Source organism: Nerophis lumbriciformis, linkage group LG30, assembly GCF_033978685.3.
Source record: "Nerophis lumbriciformis linkage group LG30, RoL_Nlum_v2.1, whole genome shotgun sequence".
NCBI classification, from domain to species: domain Eukaryota; kingdom Metazoa; phylum Chordata; class Actinopteri; order Syngnathiformes; family Syngnathidae; genus Nerophis; species Nerophis lumbriciformis.
In genome coordinates this window covers 25,521,450-25,547,586 of record NC_084577.2, presented here as the reverse complement: position 1 = coordinate 25,547,586, position 26,137 = coordinate 25,521,450, and the positions used below count along the sequence as shown (strand labels likewise).

Here is a 26,137-nt window from a genome sequence, read left to right as displayed (position 1 = left end):
ATATATATATATATATATATATATATATATATATATATATATATATATATATATGGACCAGGCGTCTTTGGCTCGAAAAGGTTGGTGACCCCTGCCATATACCATATTTTTCCGGACTAGAGAGCGTATATAAGCCGCACCCATTAAATTTTGAAAGAAAACACATATAACTGATTACAGACACAGTTGGAAAAAAAATTAAGGTATATAAATAAACATTTACTAAAGATTGCTATGTAAATAACCACTTTCACAACATATGTATCTGCGGCTTATAGTCGGGTGTGGCTGATATATGGATGTGGAGGGGGGCGTGGCCTGCGGGCCTGCCGCGGAACAAGGTGTGCCAGGACCGGCCTTCGAAGACAGCGACAGGTGAGTAGATTCCCTGGCTGGGCCTTGTTATCTAACCACCTGTTGCCTTTATTAGCAGCAGCCGGAGCGAGACAAGTTGTTGGGAGTTGGAGTCGGAGCCAGACAGAGACATGGACTAAGAAAAAATACATTTTGCTGGCAAGCAAAAGCCGGGCAATATGTATGCAAATAAAACCGTTTTGTACCCTGAAATCCGGGCTCTCGTGGCGGTCCGAGGAACCCACTAGAGGGCAACCTCTACTATGGAAAACAAAAAATGTTCTTCTAGAATTTAGTGGGTATAATGAACATCTCAAAGCCAACTTCTTAAGACACTTGCTGAGTTACATCTGCCGAGGACCTCAAAGGTGCTAAGAACAATTGAATAACAATCTTTTTAAATTAGCCGTCCAATTCATCCGTCAAAAAAGAAGCAAATCTTCCTCTAATTAAAGCTCAGACGTGCAAAGAAAGGCCAGCGGGGTGTTGGAAGTGTCACATCCACCCAGCAGGGTTCCAGGAAAGGGTTACAACTTTCCCTGAACTCCACGACTCGGCTAATCTCCTCCCTTGTTATCGTGGCGACACCCTCGTTTCAACTCGCTCAGAGAGGCCGACTGAAAGACATCCGCTTGGTAAAGTTATTCATCTTCAGCTGTGGAGGCCGTGTCATCGCTGGTGGTTCTCCTGAGTGGATTGCAGTTACACGGGGGAAATGCGCTGGAGTGGGTTTTTAGCGGCTTTAGGGTAAATTCCGCTTTTGTGGATTTCCATAATTGTGGCACCACTAGCAATTTAAGTGGGCTTTTAATGCGTTAGCGCGAGGCACTCAACGCAACGTTTTATCAGCCTTAGAATAGCACTTGCCTCCATTGACTGATTTGCTGAAAATGGCGTTTACCGCGGCACTTTGGAATGCGAGGGTCCGATTTCCCAGTTTTTTCCATTAATTATTATGCTTTAGGTTGTAAGCAACAACTCGAGTGACTCTTTTTGGCGTAGAGAATGTCGCAGTGAAACCATCAAGATCCGACCTAGCATTAGCTTATAGCAGGGGTGTCAACACTTGCTTCCGCCAAAAAATATAAGAAAATCAAACAATTCTTACTCACTAAACCGTCCCATGTGTGATGTCTGTAGGAGTGTTTTCATGCATATTTGTACGTGGTATCGTCATGTATTAAATAGCGTTGTTAGCATTAGCTAATATGCTAACGCATTTACCAGTGTCTGTGTTACTATTATTGACTTACAATGGCATTCTTTTCGTATTGTTTAGTTTCACAAATTCCTCAGTAAATTCAGCAAAACGCTACTGTGGAGTTATTGAGTACATTATAACAAAAATTAAAGCTAATGTCGGAGTGAAATCAGCAAAATCCGACCTAGCATTAGCTCATAGCAGGGGTGTCAACACTTGTTTCCGCCGAAAAATCGAAGAAAATCAAACAATTCTTACTCACTAAACCGTCCCATGTGTGATGTCTCTAGGAGTGTTTTCATGCATGTTGGCACATGCTATCTTCATGTATTGAATAGCGTTGTTAGCATTAGCTAATATGCTAACGTGTTTACCAGTGTCTGTGTTACTATTATTGACTTACAATGGCATTCTTTTCGAATTGTTTAGTTTCACAAATTCCTCAGTAAATTCACCGAAACGCTACTGTGGAGTTATTGAGTACATTATTAAAACAAATTATAGCTAATGTCTGAGTGAAACCATCAAGATCCGACCTAGCATTAGCTTATAGCAGGGGTGTCAACACTTGCTTCCGCCAAAAAATATAAGGAAATCAAACAATTCATACTTACTAAACCGTCCCATGTGTGATGTCTGTAGGAGTGTTTTCATGCATATTTGTACGTGGTATCATCATGTATTAAATAGCGTTGTTAGCATTAGCTAATATGCTAACGCATTTACCAGTGTCTGTGTTACTATTATTGACTTACAATGGCATTCTTTTCGTATTGTTTAGTTTCACAAATTCCTCAGTAAATTCACCGAAACGCTACTGTGGAGTTATTGAGTACATTATAACAAAAATTAAAGCTAATGTCAGAGTAAAATCAGCAAAATCCGACCTAGCATTAGCTTATAGCAGGGGTGTCAACACTTGTTTCCGCCGAAAAATCGAAGAAAATCAAACAATTCTTACTCACTAAACCGTCCCATGTGTGATGTCTGTAGGAGTGTTTTCATGCATTTTTGCGCGTGCTATCGTCATGTATTGAATAGCGTTGTTAGCATTAGCTAATATGCTAACGTGTTTACCAGTGTCTGTGTTAGTATTATTAACTTACAATGGCATTCTTTTCGCATTGTTTAGTTTCACAAATTCCTCAGTAAATTCACCAAAACGTTACTGTGGAGTTATTAAGTACAATGTAACTAAAATTATAACCAATGTCGTAGTGAAACCAGCAAAATCCGGTCTAACTCTCTAGCATTAGCTTATAGCAGGGGTGTCAACACTTGTTTCCGCCGAAAAATCTAAGAAAATCAAACAATTCTTATTACTTTACAATGACATTCTTTTCGTATTGTTTAGTTTCACTAATTCCTCAATCAATTCAACAAAACGTCACCGTGGAGTTATTGAGTCTGTTTAGCTGATTGGAGAAGCTAGCTTCCGGAGCTCTTGATGACTTTTGTTTTGTTTGATCGGCCGTTTTACTGCCAATTTACAGACACCGTTTGGAAAACAATTAAGGTAGTCGATGTTACGTGCAGTGATTTCTCCAGATTCTCTGAACCTTTTGATGATGTCACAGACCTTAGATGGTGAAATCCCTAAATTCCTTGCAATAGCTCGTAGAGAAATGTTCTTAAACTGTGATAATAATGAGGGATTTTTTAATCACTGCTATGTTAGAATTCTTATAATATTGATACTGTTGTTGATAATATTACTTTTTGTTTGACTACTTTTGGATCGTTTTGTGTCATGTTTGTGTGTCCTCTCAATTGTTCTGTTGATTGCTATTCTGAACGTTGCTAGGTCGGGTTTGGTTTTGGAATTGGAATTGTACTATTATGGTATTATTGTGTATCATTTTGTTGGACTGATTAATTTCAAAAACTGTTTGAAATGTGGACTGGTCAGACCACAGAACACTTTTCCACTTTGCATCAGTCCATCTTAGATCAGCTCGGGCCCAGCGAAGCCGGCGGCGCTTCTGGGTGTTGTTGATAAATGGCTTTGGCTTAGGTTTTGGTGATACTATTGTTGATATTATTAATTTTTGTTTGACTACTTTTGGATCGTTTTGTGTCATGTTTGTGTGTCCTCTCAATTGCTCTGTTGATTGCTGTTCTAAATGTTGCTGGGCCAGGTTTGGTTTTGGAATTGGAATTGTACTATTATGGTATCATTGTGTATTATTTTGTTGGACTGATTAATTTCAAAAACTGTTTGAAATGTGGACTGGTCAGACCACAGAACACTTTTCCACTTTGCATCAGTCCATCTTAGATGAGCTCGGGCCCAGCGAAGCCGGCGGCACTTCTGGGTGTTGTTGATAAATGGCTTTGGCTTTAGTTTTGCTGATACTATTGTTGATATTATTAATTTTTGTTTGACTACTTTTGGATCGTTTTGTGTCATGTTTGTGTGTCCTCTCAATTGCTCTGTTGATTGCTATTCTGAATGTTGCTAGGCCGGGTTTGGTTTTAGAATTGGAATTGTACTATTATGCTATTATTGTGTATTATTTTGTTGGACTGATTAATTTAAAAAATAATTTCAAATGTGGACTGGTCAGACCACAGAACACTTTTCCACATTGCATCAGTCCATCTTAGATGAGCTCGGGCCCAGCGAAGCCGGCGGCACTTCTGGGTGTTGTTGATAAATGGCTTTGGCTTTGGTTTTGCTGATACTATTGTTGATATTATTGATTTTTGTTTGACTACTTTTGGATCGTTTTGTGTCATGTTTGTGTGTCCTCTCAATTGCTCTGTTGATTGCTGTTCTAAATGTTGCTGGGACGGGTTTGGTTTTGGAATTGGAATTGTACTATTATGGTATTATTGTGTATTATTTTGTTGGACTGATTAATTTCAAAAACTGTTTGAATTGTGGACTGGTCAGACCACAGAACACTTTCCCACTTTGCATCAGTCCATCTTAGATGAGCTCGGGCCCAGCGAAGCCGGCGGCGTTTCTGGGTGTTGTTGATAAATAGCTTTGGCTTTGGTTTTGCTGATACTATTTTTGATTTTATTAATTTTAATTTGACTACTTTTGGATCGTTTTGTGTCATGTTTGTGTGTCCTCTCAATTGCTCTGTTGATTGCTATTCTGAATGTTGCTAGGCCGGGTTTGGTTTTGGAATTGGAATTGTACTATTATGGTATTATTGTGTATTATTTTGTTGGACTGATTCATTTCAAAAACTGTTTGAAATGTGGACTTGTCAGACCACAGAACACTTTCCCACTTTGCATCAGTCCATCTTAGATGAGCTCGGGCCCAGCGAAGCCGGCGGCGCTTCTGGGTGTTGTTGATAAATGGCTTTGGCTATGGTTTTGCTGATACTATTGTTGATATTATTAATTTTAGTTCGACTACTTTTGGATCGTTTTGTGTCATGTTTGTGTGTCCTCTCAATTGCTCTGTTGATTGCTGTTCTAAATGTTGCTGGGCCGGGTTTGGTTTTGGAATTGGAATTGTACTATTATGGTATTATTGTGTATTATTTTGTTGGACTGATTAATTTGAAAAACTGTTTGAAATGTGGACTGGTCAGACCACAGAACACTTTCCCACTTTGCATCAGTCCATCTTAGATGAGCTCGGGCCCAGCGAAGCCGGTGGCGCTTATGGGTGTTGTTGATAAATAGCTTTGGCTTTGGTTTTGCTGATACTATTTTTGATATTATTAATTTTAGTTTGACTACTTTTGGATCGTTTTGTGTCATGTTTGTGTGTCCTCTCAATTGCTCTCTTGATTGCTATTCTGAATGTTGCTAGGCCGGGTTTGGTTTTAGAATTGGAATTGTACTATTATGCTATTATTGTGTATTATTTTGTTGGACTGATTAATTTAAAAAATAATTTCAAATGTGGACTGGTCAGACCACAGAACACTTTTCCACATTGCATCAGTCCATCTTAGATGAGCTCGGGCCCAGCGAAGCCGGCGGCACTTCTGGGTGTTGTTGATAAATGGCTTTGGCTTTGGTTTTGCTGATACTATTGTTGATATTATTGATTTTTGTTTGACTACTTTTGGATCGTTTTGTGTCATGTTTGTGTGTCCTCTCAATTGCTCTGTTGATTGCTATTCTGAATGTTGCTGGGCCGGGTTTGGTTTTGGAATTGGAATTGTACTATTATGGTATTATTGTGTATTATTTTGTTGGACTGATTAATTTCAAAAACTGTTTGAAATGTGGACTGGTCAGACCACAGAACACTTTCCCACTTTGCATCAGTCCATCTTAGATGAGTTCGGGCCCAGCGAAGCTGGTGGCCCTTCTGGGTGTTGTTGATAAATGGCTTTGGCTTTGGTTTTGCTGATACTATTGTTGATATTTTTAATTTTTGTTTGACTACTTTTGGATCGTTTTGTGTCATGTTTGTGTGTCCTCTCAATTGCTCTGTTGATTGCTGTTCTAAATGTTGCTGGGCCGGGTTTGGTTTTGGAATTGGAATTGTACTAATATGGTATTATTGTGTATTTTTTTGTTGGACTGATTAATTTCAAAAACTGTTTGAAATGTGGACTCGTCAGACCACAGAACACTTTTCCACTTTGCATCAGTCCATCTTAGATGAGTTCGGGCCCAGCGAAGCCGGCGGCACTTCTGGGTGTTGTTGATAAATGGCTTTGGCTTTAGTTTTGCTGATACTATTGTTGATATTATTAATTTTTGTTTGACTACTTTTGGATCGTTTTGTGTCATGTTTGTGTGTCCTCTCAATTGCTTTCTGGATTGCTATTCTGAATGTTGCTAGGCCGGGTTTGGTTTTAGAATTGGAATTGTACTATTATGGTATTATTGTGTATTATTTTGTTGGACTGATTAATTTCAAAAACGATTTGAAATGTGGACTGGTCAGACCACAGAACACTTTTCCACTTTGCATCAGTCCATCTTAGATGAGCTCGGGCCCAGCGAAGCCGGTGGCGCTTCTGGGTGTTGTTGATAAATGGCTTTGGCTTTGGTTTTGCTGATACTATTGTTGATATTATTCATTTTTGTTTGACTACTTTTGGATCGTTTAGTGTCATGTTTGTGTGTCCTCTCAATTGCTCTGTTGATTGCTATTCTGAATGTTGCTGGGCCGGGTTTGGTTTTGGAATTGGAATTGTACTATTATGGTATTATTGTGTATTATTTTGTTGGACTGATTAATTTCAAAAACTGTTTGAAATGTGGACTGGTCAGACCACAGAACACTTTCCCACTTTGCATCAGTCCATCTTAGATGAGTTCGGGCCCAGCGAAGCTGGTGGCCCTTCTGGGTGTTGTTGATAAATGGCTTTGGCTTTGGTTTTGCTGATACTATTGTTGATATTTTTAATTTTTGTTTGACTACTTTTGGATCGTTTTGTGTCATGTTTGTGTGTCCTCTCAATTGCTCTGTTGATTGCTGTTCTAAATGTTGCTGGGCCGGGTTTGGTTTTGGAATTGGAATTGTACTAATATGGTATTATTGTGTATTTTTTTGTTGGACTGATTAATTTCAAAAACTGTTTAAAATGTGGACTCGTCAGACCACAGAACACTTTTCCACTTTGCATCAGTCCATCTTAGATGAGTTCGGGCCCAGCGAAGCCGGCGGCACTTCTGGGTGTTGTTGATAAATGGCTTTGGCTTTAGTTTTGCTGATACTATTGTTGATATTATTAATTTTTGTTTGACTACTTTTGGATCGTTTTGTGTCATGTTTGTGTGTCCTCTCAATTGCTTTCTGGATTGCTATTCTGAATGTTGCTAGGCCGGGTTTGGTTTTAGAATTGGAATTGTACTATTATGGTATTATTGTGTATTATTTTGTTGGACTGATTAATTTCAAAAACGATTTGAAATGTGGACTGGTCAGACCACAGAACACTTTTCCACTTTGCATCAGTCCATCTTAGATGAGCTCGGGCCCAGCGAAGCCGGTGGCGCTTCTGGGTGTTGTTGATAAATGGCTTTGGCTTTGGTTTTGCTGATACTATTGTTGATATTATTCATTTTTGTTTGACTACTTTTGGATCGTTTAGTGTCATGTTTGTGTGTCCTCTCAATTGCTCTGTTGATTGCTATTCTGAATGTTGCTGGGCCGGGTTTGGTTTTGGAATTGGAATTGTACTATTATGGTATTATTGTGTATTATTTTGTTGGACTGATTAATTTCAAAAACTGTTTGAAATGTGGACTGGTCAGACCACAGAACACTTTTCCACTTTGCATCAGTCCATCTTAGATGAGCTCGGGCCCAGCGAAGCCGGCGGCACTTCTGGGTGTTGTTGATAAATGGCTTTGGCTTTGGTTTTGCTGATACTATTGTTGATATTATTGATTTTTGTTTGACTACTTTTGGATCGTTTTGTGTCATGTTTGTGTGTCCTCTCAATTGCTCTGTTGATTGCTGTTCTAAATGTTGCTGGGACGGGTTTGGTTTTGGAATTGGAATTGTACTATTATGGTATTATTGTGTATTATTTTGTTGGACTGATTAATTTCAAAAACTGTTTGAAATGTGGACTCGTCAGACCACAGAACACTTTCCCACTTTGCATCAGTCCATCTTAGATGAGCTCGGGCCCAGCGAAGCCGGCGGCGTTTCTGGGTGTTGTTGATAAATAGCTTTGGCTTTGGTTTTGCTGATACTATTTTTGATTTTATTAATTTTAATTTGACTACTTTTGGATCGTTTTGTGTCATATTTGTGTGTCCTCTCAATTGCTCTGTTGATTGCTATTCTGAATGTTGCTAGGCCGGGTTTGGTTTTGGAATTGGAATTGTACTATTATGGTATTATTGTGTATTATTTTGTTGGACTGATTCATTTCAAAAACTGTTTGAAATGTGGACTTGTCAGACCACAGAACACTTTCCCACTTTGCATCGGTCCATCTTAGATGAGCTCGGGCCCAGCGAAGCCGGCGGCGCTTCTGGGTGTTGTTGATAAATGGCTTTGGCTTTGGTTTTGCTGATACTATTGTTGATATTATTAATTTTAGTTCGACTACTTTTGGATCGTTTTGTGTCATGTTTGTGTGTCCTCTCAATTGCTCTGTTGATTGCTGTTCTAAATGTTGCTGGGCCGGGTTTGGTTTTGGAATTGGAATTGTACTATTATGGTATTATTGTGTATTATTTTGTTGGACTGATTAATTTAAAAAACTGTTTGAAATGTGGACTGGTCAGACCACAGAACACTTTCCCACTTTGCATCAGTCCATCTTAGATGAGCTCGGGCCCAGCGAAGCCGGTGGCGCTTATGGGTGTTGTTGATAAATGGCTTTGGCTTTGGTTTTGCTGATACTATTGTTGATATTATACATTTTTGTTTGACTACTTTTGGATCGTTTTGTGTCATGTTTGTGTGTCCTCTCAATTGCTCTGTTGATTGCTATTCTGAATGTTGCTAGGCCGGGTTTGGTTTTGGAATTGGAATTGTACTATTATGGTATTATTGTGTATTATTTTGTTGCACTGATTCATTTCAAAAACTGTTTGAAATGCGGACTGGTCAGACCACAGAACACTTTCCCACTTTGCATCAGTCCATCTTAGATGAGCTCGGGCCCAGCGAAGCCGCTTCTGGGTGTTGTTGATAAATGGCTTTGGCTTTGCATAGTAGAGTTTTAACTTGCACTTACAGTAGTAGAATTGGAATTGTATTATTATGGTATTATTGTGTATTATTTTGTTGGACTGATTAAAAAAAAATCACAAAGAAACAGTTTTCGACATTCAACTCTACAAAAATAAAATGTGTGTGGTATCGTGCTGGCACCGTATCGAGTTATTATTGGTATCGGCCCAACACCGTATCGTTTGGGACATTATGAAGTCGTACTTTGAGGACGTAAGGATGGAATTCTTCTCATTCAAAACCTTTTTCTTCCCATCCATCTCTTATTGTGAAACTCCCCATTTTTTAATCTCCCGCCCCGGTGCGTCGGCGCTCTACCTGCCAGTTCCTTGGGGGAGGCGGGCTCTTTGGCGACAGATGGCCGTCTGCTCTTCATCTCGATGGCGACCCTGGAGCCGTAGCGGGCCTTGCCGGGCGACAGCAACTCCTCATTGGCCGAGGAGTCGGTCCGTGCGGCGGAGTTCCGCCCACTCGCCTCCTCCACAACCAATGCCACCGTGTCTCTCAGGGTGTTGCTAGGCGACACGGCCCTCGACGGTCCCACCGCGTCCTCCTCCATTTTGGAAGCGGATCTCGTCAGCGCCTGGTTCTGCCCGTTGCTCTGCTGCCTGGGCACGGTGGGGGAAATGGCGGCCTTGCCGTGGGCCGTCCCTTGGTGGCTGTACACCTTGTACCGGATCATCAGGATGATGATGAAGACCAGGACGGACGCCACGATGATGCCGCCGATGATGATGATCATGGTCCCGCCCAGGAAGTGGCTGTGCAGCGCCTGGCACTGCGTGAAGTCCGTGTCGGTGGTGAATGACAGGCAGCCCAGGGGTCGCGTGGCGGTCAGCGAGGTGACGACGTCGTCGAACACGGCGAGGACGCAGAGGTCGTAGCTTCTGCCGGCGGCGAGGTCGCGGACGAGGAAGTCGTTGGTGCTGGAGGGGATCATCCTGGGAGAGCAGAAACACAACATCACATTTTTTGGTCAGAAGGCAGATTTCATCATCCGGTGCACAAAATAATCCATTCACAGCCAAATCATGATTCTTATTCATTTATTTTTTCTGATTCAAAGTAAATTATTTTTAAAAAGCCATAAAAAAAAAAAAAAGGTCAGGTCGCGGGGGCAGCAGCCTAAACAGAGAAGCTCAGATTCCCTTTCCCCAGCCACTTTGTCCAGCTCATCCCATATATAAATATATGGGAGGAGCTTATTTTTATATATATATATATATATATATATATATATATATATATATATATATATATATATATATAAATGTATATATAAATGCATGTATATATATGTATATGCATATGTACATGTTTGTATATAAATGTGTATATATATATATATATATATATATATATATATATATATATACATATAAATATATATAAATATATATTTTTTAAATATATATATATATATATTTAAAAAATATATATATACATATACATATATATATATATAAAAAAATATATATTAAAAAATATATATTAAAAAAATATATATTTATATATATTTATATGTATATATATATATATATATATATATATATATATATATATACATATATATATATATATATTTTTTTTTTCTTTTTATATATATATATACAAAAAAAAAAAATATATATATATATATATATATTTTTTTTTTTATCCGATAATATCGGTACCGATAATAAAAAAAACGATACCGATTATTTCCGATATTACATTTTAAAGCATTTATCGGCCGATATTATCGGATAAAAAAAAAAAAAAAAAAAAATATATATATATATTTATTTTTTTTGTATATATATATATAAAAAAATATATATATATATATGTATATATATATATATATATATATATATATATATATATATATATATTTTTTTATATATATATGTATACAAAAAAAAAAAATATATATATATATATATATATTAAAAAAAAATGTATCCGATAATATCGGCCGATAAATGCTTTAAAATGTAATATCGGAAATAATCGGTATCGTTTTTTTTATTATCGGTATCGTTTTTTGTTTTTATTAATTAAATCAACATAAAAAACACAAGATACACTTACAATTCGTGCACCAACCCAAAAAACCTCCCTCCCCCATTTACACTCATTCACACTCATTCACACAAAAGGATTGTTTCTTTATGTTATTAATATTCTGGTTCCTACATTATATATCAATATATATCAATACAGTCTGCAAGGGATACAGTCCGTAAGCACACTTGCTGCTGGTCCACTAATAGTACTAACCTTTAACAGTTAATTTGACTAATTTTCATTAATTACTAGTTTCTATGTAACTGTTTTTATAATGTTTTTTTTATTCAAGAAAATGTTTTTAATTTATTTATCTTATTTTATTTTATAATTTTTTTTAAAAAGGACCTTATCTTCACCATACATGGTTGTCCAAATTAGGCATAATAATGTGTTAATTCCACGACTGTATATATCGGTATCGGTAATTAAAGAGTTGGACAATATCGGAATATCGGATATCGGCAAAAAGCCATTATCGGACATCCCTGATATATAATATATAACACTTTTTAGAGCGCAAAAAAAAAAAAAAAACACACCATAAACTACACAACCGGACAGCGGTTGTCATAATCGGTTCGTTTTTAAATGTTTAAAAAAATGAAATTTTATTATCAAAAATATTTAATATTTATCAACACACACAACAACACCAGGAATCGGTGTCATATCTGTTCAGATGTGAACGGTACCCATCCCCGTTTATCCAATTGGCTTACTACCATAAACACAATATGGATTGTAAATGGTTTCCTGGAATAGAACTGTTCCTTGGATTATTTTCTTGCGTTCTGCACATTTGCAGCAAGGACATTCTCTAATGAATATGTGAGTCATTGTTATCATCTCAGGTCATCACATTGTTTTGTCACCGCCTTCAGCGTCTAATGCATATATTAAAGGTCCCCTTCCCGAGCAGGCACCAGTAAGCAACACGGGAGCGTCATTATGCCGTACGCAGAACAAAAGAGCTTGTTGGAACTCGTCTGTAATCATCTTTCTCTGCTCAGAAGCTCCCGAGCAAAATCACTGATATGATTGAAAGCGCCGTGCTTTACATTTATAGTACTGAGTACAGTTGGACGTTTGCAGCTGCAAATGTGTGTCTGTTTGACCCTTTTAGCCAGGAGTGTCCAAAGTGCGGTCCGGGGCACATTTGAAAAATGCTACTACCAAAAAAAAACCCATAAAAAAAGAAATAAAAGAGCAAACAGGTGGAATGAGAAAATGTTGCAGACTCTAATAGAATAAACTATTAGAGTCAATGTTGGTATGAATTATTGTCCTATTAAAGGCTCTGATTACTTCACATGAAATATTCCACTTTCAAATATGTTTTTGGGGGAAAATATTTTATATTGCCATGTAAATAAAACAAGCTTTTCTTGGACAAAAAGGGCATAAAACATAGGAAAACAAAGAATTATGAAAACAGATAGATGTGAAATTGATCTAGGGATTTAAGTGTTGGAAGTAAAAATAATATATATTGATGTATTATCTTTTTTTTAAACACTTTTATGAGTGGGGCCCTTTTAAAATGCTACTAAAAAAACATAACAATTAAATACAAGAGCAAACAGGTGTACTGAGAAGATGTTGCAGATTTCACTATAATAAAATAAACTGTAAAAAAACGATATTTAGATTAAATTAATGTTGGTATGAATTATTGGCCTATTAAAGGCTCCAACTACTTCACATAAAATATTCCACTTTGAAATATTGTTTTGGGCAAAATATTACATATTGCCATATAAATAAAACAAGGTTTTCTTGAACAAAAAGGGCATAAAACATAAGAAAACAAAGAATTATGAAAACAGATAGATGTGAAGTTGATCTTGGGATTTAAGTGTTGAAATTAAAAATAATATATATTGGTGTATTATCTTTTTTTTATCACTTTTATGAGTGGGACCCTTTTAAAATGCTACTAAAAAAAATGTAAAAATGAAATACAAGAGCAAATATGTGTAATGAGAAAATGTGACTATAATAAAAGTAAGTAAACTGTAAAAAAAATTATATTTAAATTAAATTAATGTTGGTATGAATTATTGGCCTGTTAAAGGCTCCAACTACTTCACATGACATATTTTACTTGGAAATATTATATCTTTTTTTAATACTTTTATGAGTGGGGCACTTTTAAAATGCTACTAAAAAAACATAATCAAGAAATACAAGAGCAAACAGGTGTAATGAGAAAATGTTGCAGATTTGACTATAATAAAATAAAGTAAACTGTAAAAAAATATATTTAAATAAATTAATGTTGGTATGAATTATTGTCCTATTAAAGGTTCCAATTACTTCACATGAAATATTCCACTTTGAAATATGTTTTGGGGAAAATATTTCATATTGCCATATAAATAAAACAAGGTTTTCTTGGACAAAAAGGGCATAAAACATAAAAAAAACTAAAGAATTATGAAAACAGATAGATGTGAAGTTGATCTAGGGATTTAAGTGTTGAAATTAAAAATAATATATATTGGTGTATTATTTTTTTTAATCACTGTTATGAGTGGGGCCCTTTTAAAATGCTACTAAAAAAAACGTAACAATTAAATACAAGAGCAAACAGGTGTAATGAGAAAATGTGACTATGATAAAAATAAGTAAACTGTAAAAAAAACAATATTTAAATTAAATTAATGTTGGTATGAATTATTGGCCTGTTAAAGGCTCCAAATACTTCACATGAAATATTTCACTTGGAAATATTATATCTTTTTTTAATACTTTTATGAGTGGGGCACTTTTAAAATGCTACTAAAAAAACATAAACAAGAAATACAAGAGCAAACAGGTGTAATGAGAAAATGTTGCAGATTTGACTATAATAAAATCAAGTAAACTGTAAAAAAAATATATTTAAAGAAATTAATGTTGGTATGAATTATTGGCCTATTAAAGGTTCCAACTACTTTACATGAAATATTCCACTTTGAAATATGTTTTGGGGAAAATATTACATATTGCCATATAAGTAAAACAAGGTTTTCTTGGACAAAAAGGCAATAAAACATAAGAAAACAAAGAATTATGAAAACAGATAGATGTGAAGTTGATCTAGGGATTTAAGTGTTGAAATTAAAAAATAATATATATTGGTGTATTATCTTTTGTTTATCACTTTTATGAGTGGGACCCTTTTAAAATGCTACTAAAAAAACATTAAAATGAAATACAAGAGCAAACAGGTGTAATGAGAAAATGTGACTAAAATAAAAAAATAAGTAAACTGTAAAAAAAAAAAATATTTAAATTAAATTAATGTTGGTATGAATTATTGGCCTGTTAAAGGCTCCAACTACTTCACATGAAATATTTCATTTGGAAATATGTTATCTTTTTTAACACTTTTATGAGTTTGGCCCTTTTAAAATGCTAGTAAAAAAACATAAACATGAAATACAAGAGCAAACAGGTGTAATGAAAAAATGTTGCTGATTTGACTATATTAAAATCAAGTAAACTGTAAAAAAAAAAATATTTTAATAAATTAATGTTGGTATGAATTATTGTCCTATTAAAGGCTCCAACTACTTCACATAAAATATTCCACTTTGAAATATTGTTTTGGGCAAAATATTACATATTGTCATATAAATAAAACAAGGTTTTCTTGGACAAAAAGGGCATAAAACATAAAAAAAACAGATAGATGTGAAGTTGATCTAGGGATTTAAGTGTTGAAATTAAAAATAATATATATTGGTGTAGTATCTTTTTTTTATCACTTTTATGAGTGGGGCCCTTTTAAAATGCTACTAAAAAAACGTAAAAATGAAATACAAGAGCAAACAGGTGTAATGAGAAAATGTGACTAAAATAAAAAATAAGTCAACTGTAAAAAATATAATATTTAATTTAAATTAATGTTGGTATGAATTATTGGCCTGTTAAAGGCTCCAACTACTTCACATGACATATTTTACTTGGAAATATTTTATCTTTTTTTTAATACTTTTATGAGTGGGGCACTTTTAAAATGCTACTAAAAAAACATAAACAAGAAATACAAGAGCAAACAGGTGTAATGAGAAAATGTTGCAGATTTTTACTATAATAAAATAATGTAAACTGTAAAAACAATATATTTAAATAAATTAATGTTGGTATGAATTATTGTCCTATTAAAGGTTCCAATTACTTCACATGAAATATTCCACTTTGAAATATGTTTTGGGGAAAATATTTCATATTGCCATATAAATAAAACAAGGTTTTCTTGGACAAAAAGGGCATAAAACATAAAAAAAACAGATAGATGTGAAGTTGATCCAGGGATTTAAGTGTTGAAATTAAAAATAATATATATTGGTGTATTATCTTTTTTTTATCACTTTTATGAGTGGGACCCTTTTAAAATGCTACTAAAAAAATCATAAAAATGAAATACAAGAGCAAACAGGTGTAATGAGAAAATGTGACTATAATAAAAGTAAGTAAACTGTAAAAAAAATATATATTTAAATTAAATTAATGTTGGTATGAATTATTGGCCTGTTAAAGGCTCCAACTACTTCACATGACATATTTTACTTGGAAATATTATATCTTTTTTTAATACTTTTATGAGTGGGGCACTTTTAAAATGCTAGTAAAAAAACATAAACAAGAAATACAAGAGCAAACAGGTGTAATGAGAAAATGTTGCAGATTTTTACTATAATAAAATAATGTAAACTGTAAAAACAATATATTTAAATAAATTAATGTTGGTATGAATTATTGGCCTATTAAAGGCTCCAACTACTTCACATAAAATATTCCACTTTGAAATATTGTTTTGGGCAAAATATGACATATTGCCATGTAAATAAAACAAGGTTTTCTTGGACAAAAAGGGCATAAAACATAAGAAAACAAAGAATTATGAAAACAGATAGATGTGAAGTTGATCCAGGGATTTTAGTGTTGAAATTAAAAATAATATATATTGGTGTAGTATCTTTTTTTTAATCACTTTTATGAGTGGGGCCCTTTTAAAATGCTACTAAAAAAAACGTAAAAATGAAATACAAGAGCAAACAAGTGTAATGAGAAAATGTGACTATGATAAAAATAAGTAAACTGTAAAAAAACAATATTTAAATTAAATTAATGTTGGTATGAATTATTGGCCTGTTAAAGGCTCCAACTACTTCACATGAAATATTTCACTTGGAAATATTTTATCTTTTTTTTAACACTTTTATGAGTGGGGCCCTTTTAAAATGCTAGTAAAAAAACATAAACAAGAAATACAAGAGCAAACAGGTGTAATGAGAAAATGTTGCAGATTTGACTATAATAAAATAAAGTAAACTGTAAAAAAAAAATATTTAAATAAATTAATGTTGGTATGAATTATCGGCCTATTAAAAGTTCCAACTACTTCACATGAAATATTCCACTTTGAAATATGTTTTGGGCAAAATATTTCATACTGCCATATAAATAAAACAAGGTTTTCTTGGACAAAAAGGGCATAAAACATAAGAAAACAAAGAATTATGAAAACAGATGGATGTGAAGTTGATCCAGGGATTTAAGTGTTGAAATTAAAAATAATATATATTGGTGTATTATCTTTTTTTTATCACTTTTATGAGTGGGACCCTTTTAAAATGGTACTAAAAAAACATTAAAATGAAATACAAGAGCAAACAGGTGTAATGAGAAAATGTGACTAAAATAAAAAAATAAGTAAACTGTAAAAAAAAAAAATATTTAAATTAAATTAATGTTGGTATGAATTATTGGCCTGTTAAAGGCTCCGACTACTTCACATGAAAGGCACCATTAATGCTGAAAGGTACATACAGGTGTTGGAGCAACATATGTTGCCATCCAAGCAACATTCTCATGGACGCCCCTGCTTATTTCAGCAAGACAATGCCAAGCCACATTATTGTTAGAATAATTATGTTTACGTTATCAAACAACTCTCATGCTTAAAGGCCGTTGCTATAGTTACAATCAATTGTGCTGAAGTTGTACTTTTCTATCTGTGCAAAGGCACACAACGGGTAATCTTGCTTTGCGAGTTGTCTTGTGTCAGCAGTTTGTTTCCAGACCCTGCCTGCTGACAACCAAGGACGGACGTCGAGTACCTCCGCGCGGACAGGACAGAGACAGGGCGAGACCACGAGTGTCAGCACATTTCCATTCTGAATAATCATGTATTGTGTCTACTGGGGCTGCTTGCAGCCTCAGCGATGTTAACTAGGGACCTCCCGAATAAATAGAGGAGCACGTGGGACTGTACCTTAGAGCGTAGGGTGAAACGGTAACTGAGTGTACAGCCCAATACGTCTCTCCTCATGAGTAAAATTCAACTCTGTCTCTGCTTGATTCCTTCTTCTTGTCTTGTGTAATATAGATAGTTTGGTGTTTGAACCTGACAATTATGCACCTGTCACAACAGCGTGGCTTCGTAGTAAAAAAGTGCGGGGTACTAGACTGGCCTGCCTGTAGTCCAGACCTGTCTCCTATTGAAAATGCATTACGAAGCCTAAAATACCACAACAGAGACCCCGTTGTGGTATTTGTGGAGAATGCATATATGTTTAAGGGTTATTTCTTTATTCATAGCCATGTTTAGATCATCTAGTACTTTTCTTTTGTATATTCTGTATACCAGTTTCTCTTTGTCTTCATAGGTCTGTTTAGTGTCTTAGACATTGGAATGTGAATACATCCCCCCTCCTTGCCTTATCAGTGTTGGGAAAGGGAGAGGCATTCCTTTTCTTTTCTTTTCTTTAAAGAGTAGTTTGTTTCCACGTTTGGATGTGATATCAACTCGAGTAGCCGATATGAATGTATTGGTGTGGGCTGAACTCCTGAAATTTCAGTGAAACTTGATAATATTCCTATTCTGTCTTGATGGTCCTTCTTCCTCAGCATATATGTCATCAAAAGAACTTGGGATTGACCATTAACTTAGATTCCCTGGGAGGAAGAGCTGGTCGACGCAACTTATTCCACTTAAAAAGTTGGTATCCTCAATTCCCAAACGTTTACTGAGTGTTGTTAAAAGGAAAGGCCATGTAACACAGTGGTAAAAATGCCCCTGTGACAACTTCTTTGCAATGTGTTGCTGCCATTAAATTCTAAGTTAACGATTATTTGCAAAAAAAAAAAGAAGTTTCTCAGTGTGAACATGAAATATCTTGTCTTTGCAGTCTATTCAATTGAATATAAGTTGAAAAAGATTTTGCAAATCATCGTATTCTGCTTTTATTTAGAAATTACTTCACTGTTTTTAGGTTTTGTACATGAATCGTTACCCGGCGGTACTGAAAGAACTCAGTCGGTACCTATAAAAGTACTAAATTCAGTAACAATCCAATATTTACATGCCAAATACTTTCCCAGGGGAAATAAGTCAATTTCATCAAAACACACCTGAGTTCTACATTTTACTGCCTTAATGTTTCCACTTTTCCCTCCTCCATGTAAACAAGTCATCTACACAAATTCCCATATTAATTATCCCACCCACTTCTGCATTTTTTTATTTTGTGATGAAAGTCTCTCTGTGGCCGTTCCTCCCCGTAAACCTATTTCCCCATCTTAATGTAAATAGTTTCACCAAACTCAGGGAGAACTTCCTTTTTCCAGAACTTGGACAATTAGGGACAGGCTCCTGGAGACAAACACAATGATAGTTTACTGGGGGGGGATGCCTGGGGGAAATCAGTCAGGGACTTGTGTCGGTGCAGCCTATAAAAGCGCGAGTGAGCTTCCGATCTAATCCTTGCAGTTCAACACTGAACCAAAGCAAAGTCGCGCATTTTGAAAGCTGGAAAAAACTCTTTAATGGTCAAGAATTTGTCATGGGAAAAGTGCGAGCCAATGCGTCCATTTGAGGTGCAGCATCACTGGAAGGAAATATTAGGGATGTGCCGATTTTCGTGAAAAAGTATGATTGCCATATTAAAGCCGATCTCCATTGGCTGACACTGTATTTACTTGTAGTCCCCCGGCTGAGAAGTGGCTAGCAGCCAGTTAAGTCCCCTGAGTTAAAAGTTAGTTCAGGTTAAAGTAACAATGATACCAATAGAAGCATTTAAGTCCCATCTTAAAACTCATTTGTATACTCTAGCCCAGGGGTCGGCAACCTAAAATGTTGAAAGAGCCATATTGGACCAAAAATACAAAAACAAAACTGTCTGGAGCCGCAACAAATTAAAAGCCATATTACATACAGATAGTGTGTCATGAGATATACATTGAATTGAGATGACTTAAAGGAAACTAAATGACCTCAAATATAGCTACAAATTACGCATAATGATGCAATATGTACATATAGCTAGCCTAAATAGCATGTTAGCATCGATTAGCTTGCAGTCATGCAGTGACCAAATATGTCTGATTAGCACTCCACACAAGTCAATAACATCAACAAAACTCACCTTTGTGCGTTCATGCACAACGTTAAAAGTTTGGTGGACAAAATGAGACAGAAAAAGAAGTGGCATAAAACACGTCCTCGAAAGTCGGAGAAAGTTATACATGTAAACAAACTACGGTGAGTTCAAGGACCGCCAAAGTTAGTAGGACAAAACGGCGCTCGCCAAATATTTGAGTCAGTGAAGCATGTTAAATATAAACAGTGTGCTTTATAACAATTAGGGAGGTTTGTGTCATGTTTGTCCTCCTACAGAAACCATATTAAAACAAAAACATATATTTTTTCCCCCTCATCTTTTTCCATTTTTCATACATTTTTGAAAAAGCGCCAGAGAGCCACTAGGGCGGCGCTAAAGAGCCGCAAGGCTCTAGCCTTTAAAACGACCCCCTTTTTAGACCAGTTGATCTGCCGTTTATTTTATTTTCTCCTCTGCCCCCCCCTCTCCCTTGTGGAGGGGGGGGGGGGGGGGGACACAGGAGGACATCTACTTAAAAATAGAGATGTCCGATAATATCGGCCAATTAATGCTTTACAATGTAATATCGGAAATTATCGGTATCGTTTTTTTTTTTTTTATCGGTATTGTTTTTTTTTTTTTGTTATTAAATCAACATAAAAAACACAAGATATACCTACAATTAGTGCACCAACCCAAAAAACCTCCCTCCCCCATTTACACTCATTCACACAAAAGTGTTGTTTCTTTCTGTTATTAATATTGTGGTTCCTACATTATATATCAATATATATCAATACAGTCTGCAAGGGATACAGTCCGTAAGCACACATTATTGTGCGTGCTGCTGCTCCACTAATAGTACTAACCAGTTAATTTTACTCGTTTTCATTAATTACTAGTTTCCATGTTTTTATATTGTTTTACTTTCTTTTTTATTCAAGAAAACGTTTTTAATTTATTTATCTTATTTTATTTTATAATTCTTTTTGAAAAGGACCTCATCTTCACCATACCTGGTTGTCCAAATTAGGCATAATAATGTGTTAATTCCACGACTGTATATATCGGTATCGGTTGATATCGGTATCGGTAATTAAAGAGTTGGACAATATCGGATATCGGCAAAAAGCCATTATCGGACTCCCTACTAAAAAATGATGTTTATTACACTTGTATAGCACTTTTCTACCTTCAAGGTATGGAATCCGGTACCCAAGCAGCCAGTCCTTTTAACTCCCTTTACCATGAATTGATTAACGTGGACCCCGACTTAAACAAGTTGAAAAACTCATTGGGGTGTTACCATTTAGTGGTCAATTGTACGGAATATGTACTGTACTGTGCAATATACTAATACAAGTTTCAATCAATCAATCAATCAAAAAAAAAAAAACCTTCAAAAAGCCATAAATCCCATCTCTAAATTACAGACGCAAAAACACAGCAATCACAAACAGAGCTCACAATGTGATTTATCAAGACTGAAACCCAGTGATTATACTTGCATCTCTTAGTCCCGGTCCTCTGTTTGATTGGGCATGACTCCATTAGCACGGGCGCATATAACGCCTTTGTAATATTAACTACTAGGCATGCAATTAGAGTGTCAGTACTTAATAGGCCCTACATGTAATGGTACCACATTAGGAACCGTGGACAATGATATTCAGTCAAGGTGTTTGCGAGGACTCGGACTGCCGGAACGTAGAAATACCAGACTGAGTCTATTTGATGCAGACTGGATGCTTATTCAGTGAATGACTTCATTTTTGACACACACACATACTGGTTATTAAATGGAATGGGGACCAAGTTTTTGATCATGACTTGTGGGGACCACCCTTTCTACAAAAAAACTGCCCAGTTAGCTCATACACGTCTTTAAATCTCTGGATTGATGAAGTAATGTGCTGATCATTCTTACCGGGGACCCTGGGGAAAAAGAGTTAATATGGTTCATGGGGACCACATTTAAATAATGTTGCATAATTCACACACATTTGTACGTGACTACTGAGGACCATTTAAAAATAAAAAAAATAAAAAAGTTGTTGCTGCTTTGCAAATGTCTCACACTCAAACTTACCAGTAAACATGTTTTATGGGCCAAAGCTTAAAAATCACTTAGGCATCTTAAGAATGGATCCGACTATCATTTAAAAAGGTTTCCCTTTAGGGCAGTGGTCCCAAACCTTTTTGTAGCTGCAGACCGCTCAACGCTTGAAAGTTTATTTATTTATTTTTTTTGTCATAAAGAAATACAATCATGTGTGCTTACGGACTGTATCCCTTGCAGACTGTATTGATATATATTGATATATAATGTAGGAACCAGAATATTAATAACAGAAAGAAACAACACTTTTGTGTGAATGAGTGTGAATGAGTGTAAATGGGGGAGGGAGGTTTTTTGGGTTGGTGCACTAATTGTAAGTTTATCTTGTGTTTTTTATGTTGATTTGATTAAAAAAAAAAAAAAAAAGAAAGAAAGAAAAAACACGACCTGTGAATGGAATCGTCCATAAGATGGCGCCTTGGCACAAATAAGAAATCACTTTCTAGGTGTATTTTGTTTTCTAAACTATTTTTTTTGAGTGACGTGTCGACAGCCTGTTTTCACGTCCGCTTTCCCACAATATAAACAGCGTGCCTGTTATAACTGTAGAATGATGGAGGGCGAGTTCTTGGCTTCTTATGTGGGTTTATTGTTAGGCAGTTTCATTAACGTCCTCCCAGCGCGGTAACAACACACAACAACAGCAGTCACGTTTTCGTCTACCGTAAAGCAGTACGTCTGCCGTAAACAGCAATGTTGTGACACTCTTAAACAGGACAATACTGCCATCTAGTGTGCATGCATATGTGACAATAACAAAAAAAAAAAAAAATATATATATATATATATATTTTTAGATGTTATTGTCACATATGCATGCACAGTAGATGGCAGTATTGTCCTGTTTAAGAGTGTCACAACATTGCTGTTTACGGCAGACATACTGCTTTACGGTAGACGAAAACGTGACTGCTGTTGTTGTGTGTTGTTACCGCGCTGGGAGGACGTTAATGAAACTGCCTAACAATAAACCCACATAAGAAACCAAGAACTCGCCCTCGATCATTCTACAGTTTTAACAGGCACGCTGTTTATATTGTGGGAAAGCGGACGTGAAAACAGGCTGTCGACACGTCACTCAGGTCCGCATGGAGCTGGAGGGGGCGTCGCCTGAATTTCGGGAGATTTTCGGGAAAAAATTTGTCCTGGGAGGTTTTCGGGAAAGGCGCTGAATTTCGGGAGTCTCCCGGAAAATCCGGGAGGGTTGGCAAGTATGCTCTCACCTCCCAGGGGGTGATCAAGGGTGATGGGTCAAATGCAGAAGTTAATTTCACCACACTCAAGCACACACACACACATGCGCACACATATATTGTGAGTCCATGCAGTGCAACAACACAACATGAATTTTAGCCATGGTTTAATAAATATATATATATATATATATATATGTATTTATTTATTTTTTTTCACATTTGTTGTGCGGCCCGGTACCAATCGATCCACAGCCCCGTACCGGGCCACGACCCGGTGGTTGGAGACCACTGCTTTAGGGGACCTGTTTTTTTTTGTCCCCATACCGTCAGAGGTCCCCTAAAGGTGACTGTGCAAACAGAGCGATGTCCCCATTAAGTAGGCATGTGTGAAATTATTAACACATTAGCGTAAAATATCAAAAAATATTATTGATCTCATTCACGTAAGAGACTAGACTTATAAGATTTCATGGGATTTAGCGATTAGGAGTGACAGATTGTTTGGTAAACGTATATAGCATGTTCTATATGTTATAGTTATTTGAATGACTCTTACCATAATATGTTACGTTAACATACTAGTTGGTTATTTATGCCTCATATAACGTACACTTATTCAGCCTGTTGTTTATTTTAAATTGCCTTTCAAATGTCTATTCTTGCTGTTGGCTTTTATCAAATACTTTTCCCCAAAAATGCGACTTATACTCCGAAAAATAGGGTATACCTGTTATAGTTCCTGTCTGTTATAGTCCTATGTTTAAGGTCTGTTTCTGTTTCAGCGCTCCTTTCAATCTGTTTACTTCCCCAGTCGCGCTGATTAATCTCGCCCGCCTCTGATTAGTGATCTGGAGGCGTTACCTGCTTCTGATCACTAATCAGAGAGCGGGTTCATTTTTGCGACCCAAGGCCTTTTAACAGTAGCTCGCGCCAAGTTTGCCTCGAGCTTCGTGTCTGGAGCTTATTCAATATGTATCGTCCTCGGTACATGCGGCCTCATAAAAAAAAGGCCACCGTTCTCGTCACGGTCCGCTTTAAAAATGCAGCAGCGCGTGTCCAACGTACTTTAGCTGCAACACGGCATGCTCACACTGTACGTTATAGTTCCAATGCATGTTGCGTTTCGTGCAACGTAAGTGAAGTGAAGTGAATTATATTTATATAGCTCTTTTCTCTAGTGACTCAAAGCGCTTTACATAGTGAAACCGGAGGGAAACAGGTTGGAACTACGTTGTTGTTCCTGTGTGTACAAGACAAAAATCCCCCGTGTGAGAACTTTAACGATAGTACTACAACAAATGCTTACATTGGAATTCATCCACATGGTAATAAAACAGCCCAGTTGGTGGTGATTAACGACTGGCAGGCAGCTTAAACCGACATTTTTATTTTTAATTTTTTTGTTTTTGTTATTAGACTTTACGCATTGGTTTTTAACATGAATACAATTATATATATATATATATATATATATATATATATATATATATATATATATATATATATATATATATATATATATATATATATACATATATATATATATATATATATATATATATATATATATATATATATATATATATATATGTATGCATATGTTTCTTTTTGACTGTATAATAGACTGTATTTACATTATACACATGTGAATAATGCTGTATAAAAGGCTGTATTTATATTATTCACATGTGAATAATGCTGTATAATAGACTGTATTTATATTATTCACATGTGAATAATGTTGTATAATAGACTGTATTTATAGTATTCACATGTGAATAATGCTGTATAATAAACTATATATTTATTATTCACATGTGAATAATGCTGTATAATAGACTGTATTTATAGTATTCACATGTGAATAATGCTGCATAATAGACTGTATTTATATTATTCACATGTGAATAATACTGTAAAATAGACTGTATTTATATTATTCACATGTGAATAATGCTGTATAATAGACTGTGTTTATGTTATTCATATGTGAATAATGCTGTATAATAAACTATGTATTTATTATTCACATGTGAATAATGCTGTAAAATAGACTGTATTTATATTATTCACATGTGAATAATGCTGTATAATAGACTGTATTTATATTATTCACATGTGAATAATGCTGTATAATAAACTATATCTTTATTATTCACATGTGAATAATGCTGTATAATAGACTGTATCTATATATATTTATTATTCACATGTGAATAATGCTGTATAATAGACTGTATTTATATTATTCACATGTGCATAATGCTGTATAATAGACATTATTTATATTATTCACATGTGAATAATGCTGTATAATAGACTGTATTTATAGTATTCACATGTGAATAATGCTGCATAATAGACTGTATTTATATTATTCACATGTGAATAATGCTGTATAATAGACTGTATTTATGTTATTCACATGTGAATAATGCTGTATAATAAACTATATCTTTATTATTCACATGTGAATAATGCTGTATAATAGACTGTATTTATATTATTCACATGTAAATAATGCTGTATAATAGACTGTATTTATGTTATTCACATGTGAATAATGCTGTATAATAAACTATATCTTTATTATTCACATGTGAATAATGCTGTATAATAGACTGTATTTATATTATTCACATGTGAATAATGCTGTATAATAGACTGTATTTATATTACTCACATGTGAATAATGCTTTACGCATGGGTTTTTAACATGAGTATACTTTGCACACAGAGACAATCAGGGGCATGTTTAAATTATCTTAAAGGGCAAAATTGACCAGTTTACAGTTTTTTTGTCCTGTCCAGCTACTCTGGCAAATCATGCTGTTGATGTACAAACCCCAAAACCAGTGAAGTTGGCACGTTGTGTAAATGGTAAATAAAAACAGAATACAATGATTTGCAAAATCATTTTCAACTTATATTCAATTGAATAGACTGCAAAGACAAGATATTTAACTTGATAATAAAAAATATTATTTTTTTGCAAATATTAGTTAATTTGTAATTTGATGCCTGCAACATGTTTCAAAAAAGCTGGCACAAGTGGCAAAAAGACTTAGAAAGTTGAGGAATGCTCATCAAACACTTATTTAGAACATCCCACAGGTGAACAGGCTAATTAGGGAACAGGTGGGTGCCATGATTGGGTGAAAAAAGCAGCTTCCATGAAATGCTCAGTCATTCACAAACAAGGATGGGGCGAGGGTCACC

General features: G+C 35.3%; 1 protein-coding gene across 2 annotated transcripts in view; it reads right to left on the bottom strand.

Annotated features, from left to right (window-relative positions):
• Positions 1-26,137, bottom strand: part of LOC133572813 (leucine-rich repeat and fibronectin type III domain-containing protein 1-like protein) — a 585,384-nt gene that overhangs the window by 84,393 nt on the left and 474,854 nt on the right. For both annotated transcript variants that reach the window (XM_061925840.1, XM_061925841.1), the window contains one exon: positions 9,498-10,120. In XM_061925840.1, the coding sequence (XP_061781824.1) occupies positions 9,498-10,120 (623 nt within the window). The remainder of the gene's footprint in view (positions 1-9,497; positions 10,121-26,137) is intronic.